The 22,209-nt window shown below is 38.3% G+C and overlaps 1 protein-coding gene across 2 annotated transcripts in view; it reads right to left on the reverse strand.

Annotated features, from left to right (window-relative positions):
* The window catches only part of AFF2 (AF4/FMR2 family member 2), a 349,256-nt gene that overhangs the window by 261,048 nt on the left and 65,999 nt on the right, over nt 1-22,209 (reverse strand). For both annotated transcript variants that reach the window (XM_040614279.1, XM_040614278.1), the window contains exon 2: nt 408-528. In XM_040614279.1, the coding sequence (XP_040470213.1) occupies nt 408-528 (121 nt within the window). The remainder of the gene's footprint in view (nt 1-407; nt 529-22,209) is intronic.

Genomic DNA, 22,209 nt, shown 5'->3' on the forward strand with positions numbered 1-22,209 from the left:
CCCAAAAGACTTCTTTGGATGGTTATGATGGCACAAGAAAGCTTATGGACTCATTATCTGTAGAGAGGGCATCAGTTTTAACAACTCAGGTATATTTTCTTCTTAAAAATAAAAGGAGTAAGTGGTAGCTTTGTAGGTGCGAACCCACTTCTAGAGATATCAGCTGCACATAATCCCGTGGCATGACTTTGCTGTGTGTTTAGAGGAAAAAATCTTGAACTGGATTGTAACCAGAATTCCAGATTCTATCAATGCTGATTTGGATAATCAGTGTATTGAAGAGTGCAAGTACCAAAGCAGATGCAATATTTTCATTTCTTAGAGGTGATGAGAAGCTCTATTTGTATTTGCAAACTGCATTTAGGCAAAGGACATTTGCAAATCTAAAGCATAACAATGCAATTTACCTTGTAGGGTTCCCCAAAGAGGTTAAAACCTGAAGCAAAGAGATCTTCATCTTGCTGGACTTCCTGGTTTCTTCTCTCCCACTCTTTCCGCTTAAGTGCACTCCGGTCTTGCTCATAGTGACTGAAGAAGAGAAAGACAAAAAAAGACCACGTTACTTTCTCCATAATGTAGCTACATGTTCATTACAGTAAAGAGCAGCAAAACATCAGAATGCAACTCCTGAGGACAATTCTGAGAGAAAGAAGCAGCCACTGAAAAATTTTCCCAAATGTAAATTGAGTACCACAATATTATGTGAAATTGGGCAGTAGGACAGTCAGTCAGTCCACTTTAAAATGAAAACAGCCAAAAAAGTTCTTTTCAAATTAACAGAGCATGATGCAGAACAATAAAATACATTTTGACATATTTGTATGAACAGTCTGTAAAATACATGCCACACACGGACTAACGCATGCACGTATGCTCACAAAGAAAGTGTCGGTGCAGAGAAAGCAAATGTGAATTCAAGGAAGCACAGCAACATCTTCAAATCCATTTAAATGATAACCATCCATCCCAATGCTCCAGTTCAGCCTCATGCAATTTAAACCACCTAATTCTGTCCCGTGTACTTGTTAAAATCTATGTATGGCTTCATTTGTGGGTGTCAAGGGAGTTTTAAAAAGTCTTTTTGTAGCAGGCTCCCAGAAGGGACTTTAGGATAGTTGATTCCAGTATCAGACAATTCTACAAACAAACAAACAGAAAAGCATCTAGCACCTCAGTGTAGTGATGGCGAGTGGCACTTATCTGTATGTCAGCTTACTTTGTGCACCTGCCAGACCTAGATGACAAACTGAGAGACCACATTCACGTCTCCCCTGAATAGCACTGACGTACTTGGTCTCTTTCCTTTGCAAAATACGTCCTGCTCCTCCGAGGGAAAAGATACAACTAAAACCCTGAAGGAGGGGGAAAAATAGGAACTGAAAGAGGAAAGGAAAAGATGCATGCTTCAACTTGCACTGACAACCTCTTATGTGACAAGCGTTAAGGGACACTTCTGTGCTTTCAACCTATATTTGATTTGTTATGAGGCTTTTGGCCCTGTTTTGTGTCAGTTAATTAGCTACCAAATTCCAGATGACAATTTGAACAGCAGATTCAGTATATGTACTGATGTTATCTGTTGTAAGCAGTATTGCCCTGATAAGATTCTGGACATGCATGCACACAGCCATACACCCCCCTCTATGTACAAATGCATACATAGAAGCATACATACATATTACATATGTAACAAAGAACAGTTAATTCTCCTGTCTCTGGTGAGAATGAATTAAGTCTCCATAGAGCTCCACTGCACTTGGAAGATAACCAAATATCTACAACTTTTGCCTTTTTAGCTCAGCATGATGTTGTATTGAAAGCTTCACACCGAGAGATATAATGAGGAATGAACTGCACAGTGATGAGGCTTTAACAGTGTATAAAGTCACTGATTTCTGAGTGAAACCACAATTACTAATTTGAAGCACCAGCTAATTAAAACCACTGCTATGTATTTAGCCTCTTGTTATACCTACTGCAGTTTATAATTATGAGGACCTCTTTATCTACTCAATTAAAGTTCTTATGATTCAGGCAGGTTGTGTTTCAACCTGCAAGCCCTGCAGAGAGCACAGGAAAGCATATGTCTGTTGCCTGATGACTCCGTGTATCCTTACGCTCATATACTTGTTTTTGTACAGGGAAGGAAAGAAAAAGAGGGAAAGAAAGAAAGAAAAAGAAAAAAGGAAAAAAGAGGGAGGAGACTAATGACACAATGAGATTTCTAAATAAAAACTATGAATTCATAATTGGTTAAAGCAATTCAGGATCATTCAGGCTTGGATTGAACAAGGCTTGAGTATGGCTTGTAAACTGAATGCAAAGCCACATGCATAGGCTGAGCTGAATGATTTCCATTCACATGTTAGAAGGCTGAAAAAATGCTGAATTCTTTTACATGTTAGAAGGCTGGAGGGGGGGGGGGATTTATTTATTTATTTATAACACCTCCTGATGTAGTGACATCACTGGCACCAAGAACAATCTCCAGGACATTGTTATAACCTTCTTAGTATTTTTGCAGAAGCTGAAGTACTATTTGGTGGTTTCCTGATGGAGACAGAAGGGAAATTATTGTAAGCAACAGTCACTTTACTATACTACGCATGAGCATGTTGCTGACACAATAATGCAAACCACAAATGATCTGTTCACTAAAATGTGAAGGGGAGCACAACTCCCCCTTCCTTTCATGTCCTAAATAAAGATTAAAATCCACAGGTATGGGAGTGAGTGCAAACTGTTTCCCAAATTGGTACACAAAGATGAGGACAAGGTTGATTTTATCTCTCCCCACAACTCTTCTGGAGTAGGGGGCTGGTTTAGCCCAAGAATAACCCATCCCAGGAGCAGTAGGAACACCCAAATCATGGGAGATATTTCCAGCGATTTCTTTGGCAGTTTGACCCATAGACTGCGTGACTCTTGCAGCACAATCAGATCATTCTGAAGTTATAAACCCAGTCCCAAGGCCAGCAAAGTGGATCTAGTGTAAACAGGATTTTATATCCTGCATAAGTAATCTCTGCTTATGGTAGCAGTACTATCCCAGACACTGCCAGCATTCACTTCAGAAAAAATTATTCATGAAAGTTAGAACTGTGTTTTACAGCTTCCCAATGGCAACCTTGGCCTGGAGTTTCAGCATGAAATCCTGGACCCATTCAAATCAAACTGAATCTGGCCACTGAACAACCAGATCACAGAATCACAGATTACAGCACAGACCTCACCCTTCACATGTGGTTCTAGCATTTTGTTATTTAAGAGCTGGCTTTGGTCTTAGGCGTGCAAAGTGCTTAGGTAACCAAGTGAAGCATTATGCCATATCCTATTTGAAAAAAAGCAGCAAAGGCTCTAAGACTACTTAGATATGTTTTGTGACACATTACAAAACCACAAATTCAAAAATTATGAAAACAGCAGTAATTCAAAGTGGCATAATCACTTTAAAAGTCATTAACTTAAGCTAAGACAGCATTTACAATGTTAATAGCAAAAGCTTGGAAAACCAGTATTTTCCAATGCAATATAATGAAGTATTTCTCTTTAGTGCATGTGTTTATGAAAGATATCTATTCCATGGCACCCAAGAGGTGAGCACGAAGGCACATCTCATGCCCTGGACCCCAATGATGTTTACAGACTACCAAATTGTGAGCATACATTTTACAACACAAGCAAAGCCCTAAGTGAATTGCTACCTCTGCTTCAATCCAAATCTCTCTCTCATATATTGTCCGTGAAGAAAAAAAAAAAAAAAAAAAAGAAAAAAAAAGGTTCACTTTGAACTTTCGACTCACACAGTCACATGGTGATTTAAGAGTACCAAGTATCTATTCAAAAGGAAGTGGTTGCTCATCCTGTCAGGTCAATTACTTGGTTTATTTCTCTGCAAACGTACTTTTGCTATGGGAGTGCTTGACAGGGTGCTGATTGTTGCTATGGAAAGTCAAATATTGTAAGATCATACACAGATCAGGATAACAACTTCTTTGGGTTCCTTGTAATGCAAAGAGGGATGCTGATTAGATCTTAAGGCTGCAGTGCACTGAGAACCTAATGGGAAGCTCTCCAGAAACACTTAATGCAGCCACAATGCATTCTCTGGGACTTATGTTTAATATTCAGCTTAACTAATGTTCTGTGAAATACAGATATGTGATTAGCAGTGAAGGTGTCAGTGAAAACTATAGTCAGATACCATGAGGAAGACCAGAGTTCAATCTGTCTCATTAAGTATGAAAAAAAAACTTCATGACTCCTCTAAAGCTAGGAGAGTAGGAAATCACAATTACAGACTTCTACAAACATCTTAAAAAAATGTCTTAGAAGAAAATAGCTGCAGGCCATGATATGCACTGTATCCAAGAGGACCAGTTCCCTAGACACAGCTATTTAGTGACAATGTAGTTGAAATACATGAGCTTTATTGTTTTGTAACACTTACTAGGTTAATAATGGAATTTGAATGGCAAAGTCTGTACATAGATCTGAAAAGATCAGGAATGGTGAGCCGTAAGAATGCTACAAGAGGACACAAGACCACTGATGTACAAATTACCAGCATGCTGGATCTTGCAGAAAATAACAACCATAACTGTATTATTGTTTTGGTATGTTTAACATTAAGGCAGGATGCAAGTGCATTTTGATACTTAATCCTTTACAATCAGACCAGCACACGTCCATTTACCACTCCTCTCAGCTACAGACACCCTAAGGGACAGCAGTCAACGGATGCACTGTGACGGGCCAGGTGCTTGGCCCGTCTGAATCTGCAGCGTGTCAGCGATGTCCATGGAGCTGCACCCTTCACACCCGCTGCAGCCCAGGATGGCTGTGGGGACAACTTGGAACAAGCAGAAAAGGGAGAAGGGGAGAAGACGGCTAAGGCAGAAGGAAGTTATATCAAGGCAAAAGATAACAGGCATGCATGCAGGTTTTGGGTTGGAAGCTAAAAATGCAGATCTGGTGATAAGAGATGGAAGTCAGACACGAACTGTCTACAAAAAGGAGAACTAGGAGAAGAATGAAGTTTGGGGCATTGGGAAGGACAGTGCAATCGTTTGTGGTGAAAGTGAGAGGATGTGGTGCAAAAGACCTAGAGGGAAAAGAAAAAATATTTTAGGACAGACTGCAACAGAGCAAGAGGTTAGAGGGAAAAGTTAAAGGAAAGTTGATGAAATAAGACCAACAGCTAAAAGCTAAGACCTAGCATTTGGGGTTTATTTTCAAAGATGTGCTAACTAAAGCCACACAAGTAGTCTCCCAAAGCATGGAAGACTAGGCAAGGCAGACAAAAGCCTGAAAGACAGGAGAAAGAGTAGAAGACAGAAGTCAGACCAGGCAAGTTTGAAGGAGTAGTCGCTGTGATATGAAGAAAATGATCAAACACCTAATGCTGCGGAAGAATCATGAATGAGAACAGAACACTGCTCTGTTGATTCAGTCAAAACAACAAAAGCCCGATAGGGAAAGAATCAATAAAAAAGCTTGAGTAAAGAGGCTTTAGAATAGCAACAGACTACATCCACAAGGATAAATGAACAAAATTCAAGAAAACCAGCATTTATCCACAACTTAGGGAAGAAGTAGTTGCTGTTCTCAATAACATGTCTGAATTCACAAAAATGCACACTATGAATAAATTAAATATGCCCCTGTACTAGTTCCACCCTCCTTAAAATATCAAATATGCCTAAATGATGAAAGAAGTTCTCAAACGGAAATGTTTGTCATTTGTGGAAACAATAAACAAACACAAGCTTCTAAACTAAGACACAGTGGATATAAAATGATATAAATTTGAGAACTGAAAGTCCTTTCCCAAGGTTATTTCTTCATAGTTCTGACTTTGGGACACAATTATTGCTCCACCAGAAGCACTCAGGAAGTTGGTGAAGTAAACTCGGAAACTAGGCTTCCTGAAAAACTAACTCCTATGCTTGCACAAGGTATTAAATATCCCAAATCAAAATTCACTCATGAACAAATTTTGACTTACATGAGAAATCCAACTCAGGTCAATGACAATATTCCAATGCTTACCATACATGCTTGCTTTTCCACACCAGGGCAATTCTTTTTCCATGTGAGTGAAAACATCAAGCAAAAAGCATTTCACCTGATAATCAAACTAGGTAAAAGACTACTTCCATCAAATATATTACAATGGGAATTCACCTCTTCATAGCTCCAGTTTTACCTCACCCTAAGTCCATTCAATTAATGTGAAAGTACGACAATACTGTACAAGGGAAGGAGAACAGGCTTCCTTGGTATATTCAGCTTCTCTCAGTATACACACTGGTATTTCAGTACATTTATTTCAAATGAAGAAAAAAAAAAAAAAAAAGCAGTCTCAGGGTTTTAAATGTCGTTGCAAGTTTTAAAATTCGTTACATGAAGGAAATTTCAGAACCTCTATTTAAGCAAAAATATGGTCAACTTAACATAACTTCCCCCTCATCTGAAGTCTTTGTTTCACTTAATGATAAACATCGTAAGAAGTAGCACAGTTAAAACAGCAGAATTCCTCTTCCTCTGTTTATCATTATTGAACTTGCATCTTTATCCTGGTAATTTTACTACTTGACAGAGACCAATCAAGGCACGATAGAATAGCTTTGCAACTTCTCACTGTCTTTCATATTTAACATTTACTTTAATGTTGTGTTCTTCATAGCATGAATAGTAACTGAAAGTATCTAGCATGGAACGTATCTATCACTGCACTTCAAGATAAATGATTTATTTTAAAATATAGAATATTCTGTCTTTGATGTTCAACAGTTCTGTAGAGAAACACTTGAGATGGTCACTGGTTATCTATCCACATGAGCTAAATCTCTTAATTTGCATTAAAAACAATGCCATTCCTGTAGCACGTTTGATAGAGAATACAGAAGATTAAAGCCTCTGAACAAAATAACACCCAAGAGACCCCTGGGCAATTTATGGAAATTTAAGCTAGGAGGCTAAGGGTTTGGCTTATATTTGTCATACTCTTCATTCTTCCTAGTTATTCCCGCTGCCCATCCCCCCACCCCGACTACCTAGAAAATGTTATTTTCACTCAATTTTCTCCTCTTTTTGGTATTATGTAGCCCCAAACCTCTCCTTAATGTGAATTTGGAAGGAACGATTCTGGGGGAATGGATGACAAAGATAAGCTCCTGAATAGTAAGGGTATAAAGAATAGATGAGGTTTCAAAGGGGAGCATTTATTGTTTCCTATATCATAGCACATTGTCTTTCAATATGATTAGTTATCAGTCTGAGTTATCAAAAACTGGGATGAAATAAAGCGCTTACGCAGTTATGCTTCATTGATGTCAACTACAGGAGCATGAAAATCTCCATGAAGTTGGGTAATTGATGTGTAAATCAGAGCTCAATCACTCTGTAATAGAAACGGTCCCACTGAAAGTATGGTTGTTGAACAGCATTGCAGAAGGATAGGAAAGAAAGACAGAAACAGAGCCACGATAAGACTTATTTATTAAAAATTATAATAACTGGCAATTTACACAATTTTCTCTTCAAGAGAGAAGTGCTGTCAGAAATATTTAAATGCAAGCTCAGACCACTATATTTGGATATCCTTATTCGGCAATAATTAACTGTTTCTGTTTTATTAAAATGCTTGGGGACACTGTTATGGATATTTAAAAAGCAAATTAAATGAACACGTTCAACCTTTGAAAGGCAACACGTGTAAATGACATCAACAATTGTAATTTGTTTAACAATATGTGTTCAAGGTATGTTTTGGATTCCTATTACAGTCTTCTTGTCAGTTCAAATTTGCAGTGTGAGAAACAAAAGCAAAACTGAAGGAAAAGAGGAAGGGAATAAAAAAAAAAAAAAAAAAAAAACAAAAACCAGAGAGAAAAATGGTTATAACCACAGCTCCAAAACGACATTAAAAGACAAACAGTTGTTAGAACATCAGTCACAACTTTCCAACACGTGCTATTTCTATAGAGTAAACATCTGATACATAAGGGAGCTAGTTAAGGTAACACTATGGGGTTATTTTTGTTGTAATTTTTTCTTATAATAAATTAATGCACATCAAGGCATTGATATCGACTTCCCAGAAACACCTGGAATCCAGTATTCTAGTTATGAGTTACACTAAGCCACTGACAAACTGTAACAAACTTACATAAATGAGACATTTATGAGCATTTTTGTCACCAAATGAGTTACACTCAGGGCACAGGAGTTGGATTAGGAAGCTTTATTAGATGGGTAATGTGCTGTGACTGTAAGGAGACTCTAATTACTTAAAGAGGGTCAAATAAGGAAGGAGGTTCAACCTAAATTCCCAATGTCATTGCCCTTATGAGTTATACGGGATATGACAGTTTTGTTTGTTTGGTTGTTTTAATTCTGTTGATCTCTCCTGGGATATGAAGTTTCTTCAAAATTCACTGATGGCAATGAAGCCATTAAGTTTTTGCCAAAGTACGTACTATAATTCAAACATGTTTCATAACATATCTCCTAACAGCTCCGTAGTTACCATCATACTTCACATGCCCATCAGCACCAGCATTCTATGTATTAATGTGTTACAGATTAATATAGCTGTGTTTAGTTGCATACCGTGCATTATTCCTTGTACACATCAACAACAAACATGGTACAGTACCTCTACAGAGTGTACATTTATACATATATTATTTCCAAGGCATAACAGTAATTTGATGTAATTAAAGATCTTCTGACAATGCCTGTTACAGTCTATTTTTCCTTCACCTGGATACCTCAAATTATGAAAAATTTCTTGAGTGTCCAAGTTTCCATTCGTACACATACCATTTTCAAAGATTAAAATGTATGTTAATATATGGAAACAAAAATTCTTTAATTTATTATCACTTAATGTGTAGAGATTGTATTATTACATCTGAGCTGAAAACCACTTTGGAGCTCTACTTTTATCTTTACTTTTTTTTCATATTTATGATTAAATTTTTTCTTTAGTATTGCTACCCCAAACTTTCCTGGGCACCTGTAGGATGCTTCCTTAAAAATAGTCTGCACATTTGTATTTTCTTAAAATATTGGTAATGATATGCAATAGTTAACAGAAATAAATCTAGCCTTTTAAAAAACTTTACAAAACACTCATTGATTAATACAACCTTTTGGATACAGATGAATCAGCAGACTCAACTGCTTGAGTATTTTATCACAGAAGTGCTTCCATGCTACTCCTACAGCTCTAATAAATGCATTCATTTACTAACAGGCACCTCTACTCCCTTGAGCATTTTCACATGCTGTGCAGCTCTTTAACCAATGTTCTTAAATTTTACGTGTGCTGAAGAATACCATCACGGGAAAATCAAGAATTCAGTAGGATGACTATTTCATTCATCAATTTTAGATTGAAGGAGAAATGCACACATACAGACTGATTCAGAGACCCCAAGGCACAGAAAAATAGTACCATAAGTCTAATATAATTTAATTGATTGTTATTTAGGACATTATTTGGCTAGAGAAATTACCTTCTAAATAAAATTTTCTTCTCTCTGTTGCAACCCTATATAATTGCCTCCATTTGTTGTAGCAATATCTACTAGAAAGGAAAGAGATGATCAAAAAAATGCAAGGTGCTCTCATATCAAATTCAAGTATACATGCATCTGTTTTTCAGTGCTGTTGTGAGATATTTGCACTAGCAAATTGCAGGAGATGCAATGATTTTGTAGCTTCATGAGACTTAATGGTCATCAGTTTGGAAAGAACCTAGAACGCTTCAAACTCCAAATTTTAAGTCTTCTTCCACTACACCTTAAAAAGCCACATAGCAATAAGGTGCTTGTTACACACAACTTAGGGAAGAAAAATAATGTTTTGTACTTTTTCCGTAAAAAGATTCAGAGTCAGGAGATCAATGGATCATCACCATCACTGGCTTCTAGTGAGGAAGACAATCTATAACAAATACTGCTCACATCTTCAGCAAACATGTAATGTTTATTTCTCATTTATAAACAGAGTATAAAGTATGACAAAATGATCTAACCAAAGCAGCCCAAAGTTCATCAGCATTGCTGAGGTTTACATCCTCTCTAAGGGTGTAGTTCAACTTCAACTGATGCTACTGGCAGTTTTCCCAGTGAATTCAATGAAGGTTGGATGGGACTTAGCCATATAATAATGACAAAAACACCAGGTCTCAACACAGCCAGCTCTAAGCAGCAGCAACTTAACTGGTATAAACTAGCTTTTTTGTTATATGCCTCATGCTAACAGAAACATTTTATCCGCTGCCAAGAGTTTAAAAGGTCTTGAGTACAAACCAGCACATGCCAGAGCTTCCATGGTCATTATTTACAACAGACATTGACTGCATAGATTTCCTGGTTGACAAATGCAAATTAAATGAAAATTAGGAGTTGATATTTTTTTAAAAAGCGAAATACCAAATAAGCTTCCCAGTCTGCCCCACAGCCCATCATCACTTTGAGCTTACGGGCAATTTTCTTCTTTTTTTAGTGATGTTATGGATTGTACGCATGACATATCAACCAACTGACTGGGGAATAATCAACTATCCCACAGTAAGTAGACACACACACCAGGCAGCGGATCACAGACCTTGTCACTGAGAAAATGTAAAGCAAATGTACCATGCTCCCTGGAGAAACACCACCCTTAAATTTAACTCAACATGGGAATGCTGTGCTTTTAGGGATATGGCATGTGACTGACACAAGTCTGAAATGTGCCCTGGGATTTAAAAGCTAAAAATGAGGACTTAAAAAAAATTGTAAAATAATTCCACTTCTTTAGACAGAGTGAAATCATAAACAATCTTATTTAGACTGGTCAGAACTACAACGTCGTATCTGAAATTATTTGAATTTTTAAAGTGGGTGTGATGCAAATTATTCCAGTACTGCAGTTTCCAGAGCCAAACAGAAAGTGTATCCATTTCCCCAATTACGTTTTGACTGTGGTTGAAATCTCACGTGTATAACTGACTTCATGAATGACAGAAATCTCACAATGAAGAAAACACAGCCATTTAAGGCCAAATTCCCAGAATAAAGTAAGACCAAAGCTCTGTTTAACCCACCCTGCTTCTGACAACAGCCAACAGCAAATGCCCAGTAGAGCCCCTAGGAACACAGCAAAGTGCTCCCCAAAATACTGACATTGCCCTGAGAAATTTTTGGCACATGAAGCTATGTGTTAAGTACAAAGGACTTGGTATCTTTGCATTTAACATCTCTAGAAGACTTTTCTCCAAAGAATGTACTCAAACAGAATACTCTGTGTCAAGGAGTTTCACAATCTTTCTCAGAATTACTGTCTTATCTCAAACTAGGTTTAGCACTCATGTCAGTCTGAAAACCCGATTGATTTAACAAGATTGTTTGTATTTTATTGAATATGTGAGAAGAGAATTTACATGCATTTTGGGGGAGCACCTAGACCTACTACAGGCAAAAAGGAAGCTCCTGTGCCCTTCAGTCTTTGGAGAATCTCAGGCGCACATCCCATGACACTAACTGTACCATGCATTTTCAATACCAGACACATGGATTACTGCATCCTGAATAAGTTATTTACACTTCACACCCTTTATATTTTTGTCCCTTCTGCTGTCAATTAGCAAATTAATATCATTCTCATAACACGAACACAATGTGTTATTTAATAAAAGCGCATCCTTTTTAAATTCCCTACCATCAACCACTTGTCTACTAAAATATTATACCATGTAACATGCAAATATTAAAATGAAATGTAAAGTTGAGTCATATTCATTGGAGGCTGGCCAGCTCCAGCACATTTCAGTATTTAATAATAAAATAGTCTAGTGTAAAAATATGTAAACTACCGTCCATCCTGCTTTAATACTCATTTAACATGAGAAGAAAGTGAATGCAATTTTGTTTAAATATTAAACATTACATTTCTTCTTTTGATTATTAAAGTATTATAAAAGCTATATGAAAATGTGTTTGCAACCTTCTTCCTCTGAAGTCTTATAGGTCACTTACAACTAAATTTTTTTCCCTCTAGCTGGCTTCTTTGGGGGAATCTCAAAGCTCTACAAATCAGAGCTAGTCATGCCTGATTACACCTCTGGGAAGGAGCAACTACGGTCAAGCAAAACAACTGAGAGAATGAAAGTTTAGGTGCATTCTTGATGGTCATTTCAAAAGTACAAGATGACTGGTGGAAGCAAACTGAGGACTCCCAACTTGCAGAAGTTAAACTTCACCATAAGACCAGCTGTAACTTGCAACCATTCATCCACCACTGAACTCCGACATGATAACCATCAAGATGAAATTTAAGACTGTCTAACAGTTCCATACAGCAAGAAGGATTTATCTTTATGTGCATTTCCAGAACATTGGGTCATACACCACAAGACAAGTTTTCTCCTGCTGAATGTCACTGAGAGAGGTCACCAAGGATGTTCCTATTACATTTGCTGGAAGGATGGAGTGTATCAAATGATCTAATTTTGTGTAGTGCCCCACTTACTTTGACAAACTGATACTGCACAGGACATAATGTCATTAGGTGATTAAAGTTCAAGAGCACTCAGCTTCCCACCTCCTTTCATACCAAAGGTCCGCAGGTACTACTGCAGCAGGCTTGAAATTAGGAAAAGTTCTGGCTACAGAGGCAATACAGGCCCAGTAACATAAAACACCGACCCTGTCCTCTTACCAGGAACTCCCATCCCGGCAGTGACCAGAAATAAGCTTCATAGTCCCCCTGGGAGAGCCCATCTTCCCCTTAGCCTCTTGAAGCACTTTTAGTACTGGCAACTGCCCAAAACCACATGTGACCGTCAAGCATCATGCCCATGGTCCTCTGACCCCAACAGCAAAAGGACTCCCAGTCTCCCAGTTAAGCTGTACTGACAGTGAAGCAACATGAACAGTCAGGAAAGTGTGATGTACTTCCACTTTTCAGTTGGTATTGCCTTTGAAAATCACTAACATTGAGCTCTCCTCATTATGCCACATGTATTAAAACCTCAGTACCCACGGTAGGAAATGTGTGTTTTGTCACACACACTCTTTAATGTGACAGAAATACGAATTTATGTTTTCTTTCATACAAATACCTAATGGGGTTTGAATAAAATAAAATAAAATCTGCACATTGCCATGTGGAAATTAATTTTAAAGAACTGTTTATCAATTTAATTCCACTGATAGTAACAGACAGATTTATGAGGCAATTAACTAAATATTTGTTTTTTCACATTTCAATTCATTATAGTAAATTAACAATTTTCCACTTGAAAGTCTTGCATTGCTACACGGAAAGCCTAAAAAAAAAGTATATATTACTGTCAGTCTAGGAAGGATTCTCTGATTTTTACAATGTGGATTGTTCTCCTCACATTAATATAACATGCTGTAGGTAATTCAACGGCCCCCCCCCCCATTTCTGTATTACCCCAGAACCTGTCATTCTTTAAACACCAGTTTCAAGCAACTAGACATAAATACAGAATAATTACAGCTCTAAAGCCAATGTAACATCTGTTCAAGCAAACAATCCCACAGAGTGGGTTTTATAACCACAGAACACCCACCTATGGTTAAGACAAGCTTGAGAGAGAAAACCAAGTGCTTGGACAGATCTAGCCTGGCCTTCCGAGCCACAAATGCCCACATCAGCCAACACGTCCTAAAAGAGCTGATGGAAGGAGCAAAATGAACTAAGCCTAAGCCCAACATTAAGTTAAACATCAAGTAAAAAGTTCCAACAGGAAGGGTCAGCCTTTGCTCTAAGGTAGCTCATCTCCCTGGCCAGCACAGCCCCCACCCTCAGAAGAGGAGGTCCCAGGCTGCCTCCCTGCACACCAGGAGCCACCAGCCAACGCCCCCGGCACCACTCAGCCATGGCCAAATGCGGCTTTTCAGCACGTCAGCCAGCAGAGCACAGTGCCCTGCACTCTCCCCGCTCCACAGAAATGTGCATATCATTCTCCAGGAGACCTGAGACTGCACGCGCATGGCCACATTTCACATCTACCTTTACATATTATCTTAATTAATAAATTCAGCTTCAAGGAGGTCATCTAGCCATGGCCGTGTGGATCTCTTCACCATTTCAGGCCAGGTATTAACCACATTAAGCAGTAGTCAGAAGACAGAACCACAGCTTTATGTTCTTTTAAATAGTATTGTACCAAATCAATATCAGGAGGAATATACTCTACAAACATAAAAGCATTTTCTTATATGACTCCTTGGATTCTTTTCTCCTGTGTCCATGTTTCACTACCTGAACAGAAACAGTCATGGTCCCTCCATACCTCAGCTTGCCATTATGGAGAACAGGTCTATCAATATTTACTGGTCTCACGAGTTTCTGCCAGGGCAACTTGTCAAGGATGAACCCTCCTGGGGAAAACTGTACCAACTACATTCTCCAATTCTGCACAGATTCCGGCCAAGTGTTTCCTTGAATAAAATATAGTTTGCCCACTTTTTAAAAACAGTCCTGTTAATTCACTGGATTACAGCACAATCACATTAAAGCATTAGTCTAAATAGGATTTTGTAGCCAGATCTGATCTACAAGATTTAACATTTTACATGCCTCCACCTCATAATGTCCACAGAAATCATCAGACAAAGGGAGACAATGGGACTGCCTGCCACACCGAATGACCAGAACCTGTGATTCATCAGATAAATTGCTTATTGTTTTCCATTGTTAATATTTACAAATATGGTAACAACAACAAGGAACAAAGGTTCTCCTGACAGGTCTTAATTCAGAACAATGTGCAAACACTAGGTAAGCAGTTAATTGCCATTAGCAACATGCATTCCAAATTGAGAAACTGAGGCATGGAGAGATTAAAGGACTTGCTCATGGCCACAGGATGAACCAGCATCAGAAGTTGAACCACTTCCCATTGCCCATGTCTTAGCCCCGTTACCGACAACCCAATTAACCTCCCTTTTTAATGGTAAGGAGCTACTATTACAGCATCTCTATTTGCACTACCTACCAGAAAATATACCCCACCACACACCATGTTGTAAGGGCTAAAACCTAAACTGAGTGTTACCATTAAACTCTATTTATAGTGTTTGTCTCTTTCTAGTTGTAATACCACCACAGCCACCATCAGCACAGTAAAACTTCATTTTATCACTCAGGAGGATAATTATTAAATTAGTATAATACTAATAAATGTTAAAGTACTCCAACTGGCTAGTAGAGAGGCATTAATTCTTGGTAAATGCTCCATACATTATTATTTATCAAGTTAAGCACTGCATAGTATGTTATCCTATCAGTCTATCAGGTTAAAACAGATTAAATACAAGCATAATATTTGAGCATCATCAAAAATGCAGATAGCAAATTAGTACTGCTCTTTATCCTTTTTACTTTAAAAAAACAATACAATCAACCAACCAACAGTAAAACAAAAACCCCAGTAAATCAGTGACTCTGTATAGGGCATTTTCTGGAGACTAATGACAGGCTGGAATAGATGGCCCTCACTTGTACTTTAGGTTATCAGCTCCTCCCATCTGATCATTAATTCCCCAGGAAATGCCTTTTGCTTCAATAGTTTTTGCTTAAATAGATCACCAGTGAAAGCAAAAAAAAAAAAAATAATAATGCCACTAGAAATTAACTACTGCAGGGCCTCTGAGTTGCATCTGCCATAATTTGCACATAAAGACTTTACAGGTGACTTGCAAAGGCACTTTTAATTGTATTTCTGACTCCTCCTTTTTTCCCCTTAGCATGATAATAAAGACAGCCGGCAGGCAAATTTTGGGAAGCTCCCTATAAGCTTGCAGAGAATATTCAGAAAGGTTCTTTCACATGCTTTCCACAAGCTCTCATACATTAAAAAAGTGCAGGATACTGAGCCTTAATTAAAAGCTTCTTTCTAACAGTGTGAATTTCTGATACATGAAACAGCATTAGGCCCCTGTTTCATCTGGAGAGGAAAGGAAAGACAGGAGAGAAGGAGAAAACAAGCTTTCAACCTCTACTTGAATAGCAAAAAAAACCCTAAAAGAACATATGACCAACTCCTTATTTTGTTTGCAAGACACGTTTAATATCAGGATGCTGTGAAGAGGCCCTGCATCACTCAAGTTTCATTATCATTACAAAATATAGCAGAATGCCTTTACTCAGAAGTTTATTATCATAAATAATTAAAACAAAACTATCCTTATGGTATGAAATAAATGAACAAAGTACATTATAGGATGCATTTGCTCTAGGTTTTATAGCTGTTTGCTGGCTCCCTACATCAGAAAATTCTGGAATTTGCAATCACTCTCCTGATCATTAGTCTGAATCAGGAAAATTTCACTGCAGCTGGCTTAAATGACTTGTTCTGTCAAAAACAGGACCAGAAGTGCTCTTTACTAGTTGCATATGCAACACAAAATACATTTTTGTGATAAATTGATGTGATACGCAAAATGTTAAAAGAAAATCAAAGCATAGGATTGATTTATGAAAAAAAATAAAGAAAAAGAAGAGAAAGAAATGCTAGCTCTAAAATTAAAAAGATTGTCTGATTTCTAATTACAAAAATATGCTTAGGTACAGATGAAACTATTAAATCTCCGCAATACTCACGCTAGCAGTATATTGTTCTCATAAGCTTGAAAGTGTTGGGCACACTCATGTTCTTTGAAGTTTTGCTTTGTTCCTTTGACTTATTTTATGCAGGTCAAAGATCACCATCACTGCACATATCTGTCACTGAAGGATAATAACGCTACAACTCAGTGTGGAAGCAGGCTAGGCTGGCATGTTAAACTAGCAACAGACACATCAATCTTACTATTCTTGAACACCGTGCAGTTCAGCGCCGGGAGGTTCGAACTCAGAACTAATGATAGTTACTAGTTTCTGCATCTTGATGCACCAGGTTAGGTCTCTCTTCTTTCGAGCAGCCTGTCCCTATGGACAAGTAAAACATGCCAGGAAAGCAAATTATCCTGCTAATCCAGCAAACACTGACAGAACCCTACTGGAGAGCAGCAGGATTGTAGGGAAGCATGCAGAGACCCGTGGCAGCAAAAAAGAGCTTTCCAGGGAAAAGACTAGGAAAACAGAACAGTCATCAGCGGTTGGTTAATAATCATAATTTGTGAGAACTGGAAATACTATTATTATTTGTGCAGTAGCAGAGAATGTGAAATATTGGAGTATACCTATTGTCAGTTAAGGAACTGATAAGTGCCAGCCAACAGGCAGGTCAGAATGTAATCCCTCATCATCAACTAAAAGTTTTCTTATATATTACTTGACCATGATAAACTGGGAATCAAACACTTTTTGTTTTGAGCTAAGAAACCAGCGTCCAATATGAATTTTTAATGCATTTACCTGTCAGTCGTTTGCGTACAGCAAGTCCAATTAAACAAACCCAAGGGAGTATGGTACCTGATGAAATACCAATCTCTGTTTTACATTTACAAATAAATGAAAGCAATGTATGCCTATAACAAAAAGTACCCATATTCCTGCCTCAAAATGAAACTCTGCCATGCCAAACGTAAGAATTTTATACATTAAGACAATGGCATTTTATAGTGCCAAAAAGAAGGGAAGGAGAGCTGATATTTATGTCTAGTGTTCACACCTTCACTTGTCAACACAAGGCTCTAGTGTTAAACACCAAAGAGGACATCTTAGCTGAGGGTATTTTGGTTAAATTGAGCCAGATTTTAGAGCAGATATACACGAGTAGATGTCTTTACACTGCCCCAGTTTCCAAATGCCCCCAGCTTACACTTCCCACCACATGGGCTACCAGAGAGGGAAATTTAAAAGAAACATATGTAAAAATCATACATGTAAGTGCTTGAGAAACCCAGGAGGTGAAGAGGTATCTTTTGTGTTGAAATTGTTGCAGCATTTTAACACAAGGATAGGAAAAAATGGTTACTGATTATGCAATGAGTTTAGAGGGCCACAATTTTCTCATACAACATGGAAACTGAAATTGCAAAAATGACAAGAACATATTTGTTTCTAGTTCTATTGGGTCATCACCTCCTCCAGGTGCCTAAAAGCAAGTACCACATTCCAGCCCACAGTTTCTATTTCTATCCCAGGCACAGCCCAACAGTCTTGTGGATCAACTTTCCCTCTTTGTGCACCAGAACCAAATCCCTTCAAAATGAAGTGGAAGCTCTCTGCTGACCTCAACAAACATTAAATCAGACCCTACTGCCAAATTATGGCTTTATGTTGCAAACAGACAGAATTTATCAAACCCACATCAAAATATATAATGTAACACACAAGCATAAATTATTTTTAAACATACTTACACATATAAATACTACCTTCTTTACACAGGTATTTCCACTGAATCATTATTAAGAAGGAGCAGGGGGTGGGGGAAAGGAAACCTCTGCACCATCAAAGCTGTACTTTGTACCCACGTACTACTACTATTCCCTTGGGAAACTACTCAGAGAAGTACTCTAGGGAGCCAACTACAGCTGTGTTACAATAAAGGAACTATGTATGGTTTCATATTTACACTTAAAAAAAATTTTGCACTTAAAATGCAGAACTGGTGAGAGAGAAAAATATTATTAATATATGTAGGGCATTAGAGCCATCATCAGCTATTCTGCAATCATAGCACATAACAGCTCAAAATAGTTACTGAAGTCGCACAAACTAAAAAAAAAATAAAATTAAAAAATAAATTGAGAAATAACACTGAAATTATTAAAGCCAGTTTGATGCCCAGTAATACAGTTGACCCCCACGATCAAACAAGCCTGTGGTCTGTTAGGGTGCAAGACGAAATATCCTACAGGAGTTTGAATTCCAATCCTAGCTCAGGAGTTTCTCTTAATATCAAAGTAGCTTCTTAGGAAAGCAAATGAAGTACATTACCTCTGGTAATGGTAACCATTTACTCCTTGAAAAGCCTTGAGAGAGCTCTCACACAGGATAGCCTATGTTTTATTTAAATCCTTTTGCATACTTTTATTTTCAGGTCATATAACCTGAAGGACAAAGGATTTGCTTAAACTTTTTAAAGCATTCTGCTTTTATCAAGGATTAGTCATTCTCATTCCTCAATAATTCAAGCTTCATCCTAACAATATACCATGTTTAAATGTGAGCAGCATTAAAGCAGCGCATATTTACAACATATTTCTATTGAATCCCAAACGCTCAGCACAAACCAACCACTGGCAATACAGTCAGTAGGAAGACCTCACTAAGATCTTCAGTTATTCACATTTGCTGTTTATACTAAATAGAATCTCAATATGAGAAAAACTTATTTAATTGTATGGCATGAGGATATAGTCATGTCTGCCTACAGGTAGTTATTTTGCTATTTAGAAAATGAGAAACAGAAGGAGGGACGTTCCCTCTTGACTCATTGTTTTACAGTTATATTGGATAATAAACTATGACTGCCTTGCATCCTAAGGTTGGCCGGAAAAGCTGTATTGATAGGTCAGCTAAGCTTTGCATACAGATGCCTTGTTTTGCAGAAGTAGATCAGTGGTCCATTACATATATTTGAAGTAACAAATATAATATATATTATTTAAAAAATTCTTAAGATAATTAAAATAACGCAATTATCAAGGTGCTTCTATTAGGAATCTCTCATGGCCATTTATATGGTTATTTTGGCATTATATAAAGCAAATACAGAAACACTGTGTATGATCAGAGGTCATGCGTGCTGATCCACACAGGTGAACACTGGGACATGTTGGGGAAATGTATAGGAAAGAGGGTTCAAAAAGGAAAAGCAATTACAGGTTTAGTTTGGATTTCTGTTAATGACTGAAAAGACAGGGATTTTAGAAAAGCAATGCCTGACACACAGACACGAACTTCCCTCCATTTGCCAGACAAAACGCATGCTGTTTCTTCTTCATCACGACATACCTCTCTGTCTTCTCAATAGGAATGAACAATTCCTGATACCAAACTGCTCAACCAAACAAAAGAGGGCCTCCCCTGCTTAGCTGGTTTATTCCCTACCTCCTCTAACACTTGGAAAAGATTCAGACAAGAGCTACAAGAGCGATCTGAGCGCCTGGAAAAACTTGCCTTAGACGGAGAGACTACAGCTCAGTCTATTTAGTTCATAAAGGAGAATGTTAAGAGGCAACCTGATCACAGACTATGAATGCTTACACAGGAAAGAGATTGCTGAGAGCAGATGGGTATTTAATCTAGCAGAAAAAGGCGTAACAAGATCCAGTGCTTGGAAGCTGAAGGCAGTCAAATTCAAACCAGTTTACGCAGCATCAATTTTCAACAATAACAAAATAATAACTATTTTAACAACATAACTAGAAAAGCAGGTGATTCACTGCCATTTGGAGCCTTTAAAGAGGCATTGGAAGTCTTTCTTAAAGACACACTACAGCACAGGAGGTTTGGCCAAGGCCCTGGTACAAGGTGTTCTCCAGCCAAGCAGCACAGCTCTCCTCCACCCTTGCCCTTCACAGTTGGGGGGTGGGGGTGGGGTGGGGGGGGGGGTGGTCCTCACTCAGCACTTGGTGGGGGGGGCCTTCAGGGGCCAGACCTGCTAGAAAGACAGACCTGTTCATAAATGGCCTCTTCCAACCCTACGACACTCATCACAGGAACACAACAAAACTGCATGATGAGAAGTTTCCAGCATATGTTAACACCGACATTCACAAACTTGTTCAGCCTGGAGAAAAAGAGGCTCAGGGGAGATCTGGTTGCTCTCCACACCTACCCGAAAGGCGGCTGTAGCAAGGCGGGTATCAGTCTCCTCTCCAAAGTAACAGCGATAGCATAAGAGGAAATGGCCTCAAGTTGTGCCAGGGGAGGTTTAGATTCAATATTAGGAAAAATTTCTTCACCAAAAGGGTTGTGAAGCACTGGAGCAGGCTGCCCAGGGAAGTGGCTGAGTCATCATCCCTGGAGGGATCTAAAAGACCTGTAGATGAGGCACTTAGGGACATGGTTTATCGGTGGGCTTGGCAGCCCTGGGTTAACGGTTGGACTCAATGGCCTCAAAGTTTTTTTCCACCCCAAATGCCTCTATCATCCTACACTGAAGTTCTAAGCCACAACACAGAGAGGTATTTTAAAAGGATCTTAGGTGAAAAACACAAAAGATACAAAGTGATGCACCTGAATCCATCACTGTTACACTGGTCCATAAAACAGGAGTTATTCATATAAGTTCTGACCCGCTGGGTTATTTTACTGCCTTCCCCCAGACAGCCCATTCTGCAAAAGCAGCAGTTGCCCATCTGCGACTGGGCCACGGTGCCAGTACGTGAGGCTTACTGGAAAAGCTTTGCACTCCACCACATCTTCCTCAGCAGAGACTGGACCGACTTGTTTCAGGCAGCAATGCGATAGTTAAATACTACTGAACTGCTAGGAAAAATACCATCAAACCAGTTTATACCTTACTGTATTTCCTTTCCATTCAAACTGTATTATGCTGCATACCATTTCATCACTTCACAATGCCACAAACTACCTTTTAATGCAAAACAAAGCTTTTCAATGTAAAGCCCCATATCATAATCCAGAAGAACTTGTCTTATCTATTTCGACAGCAAATCTTTAGTGGCAACCACATGTTATTGTGTTTTAGGGATTGAGACTTTTGTATGAACATGCTGATTGTCTCCTTGAGACATATATAATCAGCATTTTGTGCCAAGAAATACTTAGGCCAACAGAGACTTATACCATTCTGAAATGTTGGAATTGAAAATGTATATTTTGGCTTATTTCCTTAAGCCTGCAATAGCAGGAATTTCTTAGGGGTTTTTTATTATTTTATTTTTAACTTCATTCTCTTGTCAAACTCTCAGAGACTGAACAAAAAGCCAAAACACATGTTCTGAAAGAAAGCAGCAATACCAATAAAATAATTCATTCTGATACACCAGTGCTACCTAACACAGATCCCTCCTGGAATACGGACAGCTGCCTCAGAAACTATTGGTCACTTCTGCCTCTGTCCATGGCTGAAGAGCTGTCCCTATACACTGTCTACTCAGAAGCAGGCAGCTGTGAACGTGGAAAGGAATGCACTTTTTTAGATAAGTGAGTGGGTGACTATGAATCTTATACATCAGAAACGAGCAAACACAAAACCAAACAAGTGTCTATTTGTATATTTCAGCAGTTCCCGATTGTCAGTTTACTGCTGAG

This window comes from Falco naumanni, chromosome 14 (genome assembly GCF_017639655.2).
Source record: "Falco naumanni isolate bFalNau1 chromosome 14, bFalNau1.pat, whole genome shotgun sequence".
Lineage (NCBI taxonomy): Eukaryota > Metazoa > Chordata > Aves > Falconiformes > Falconidae > Falco > Falco naumanni.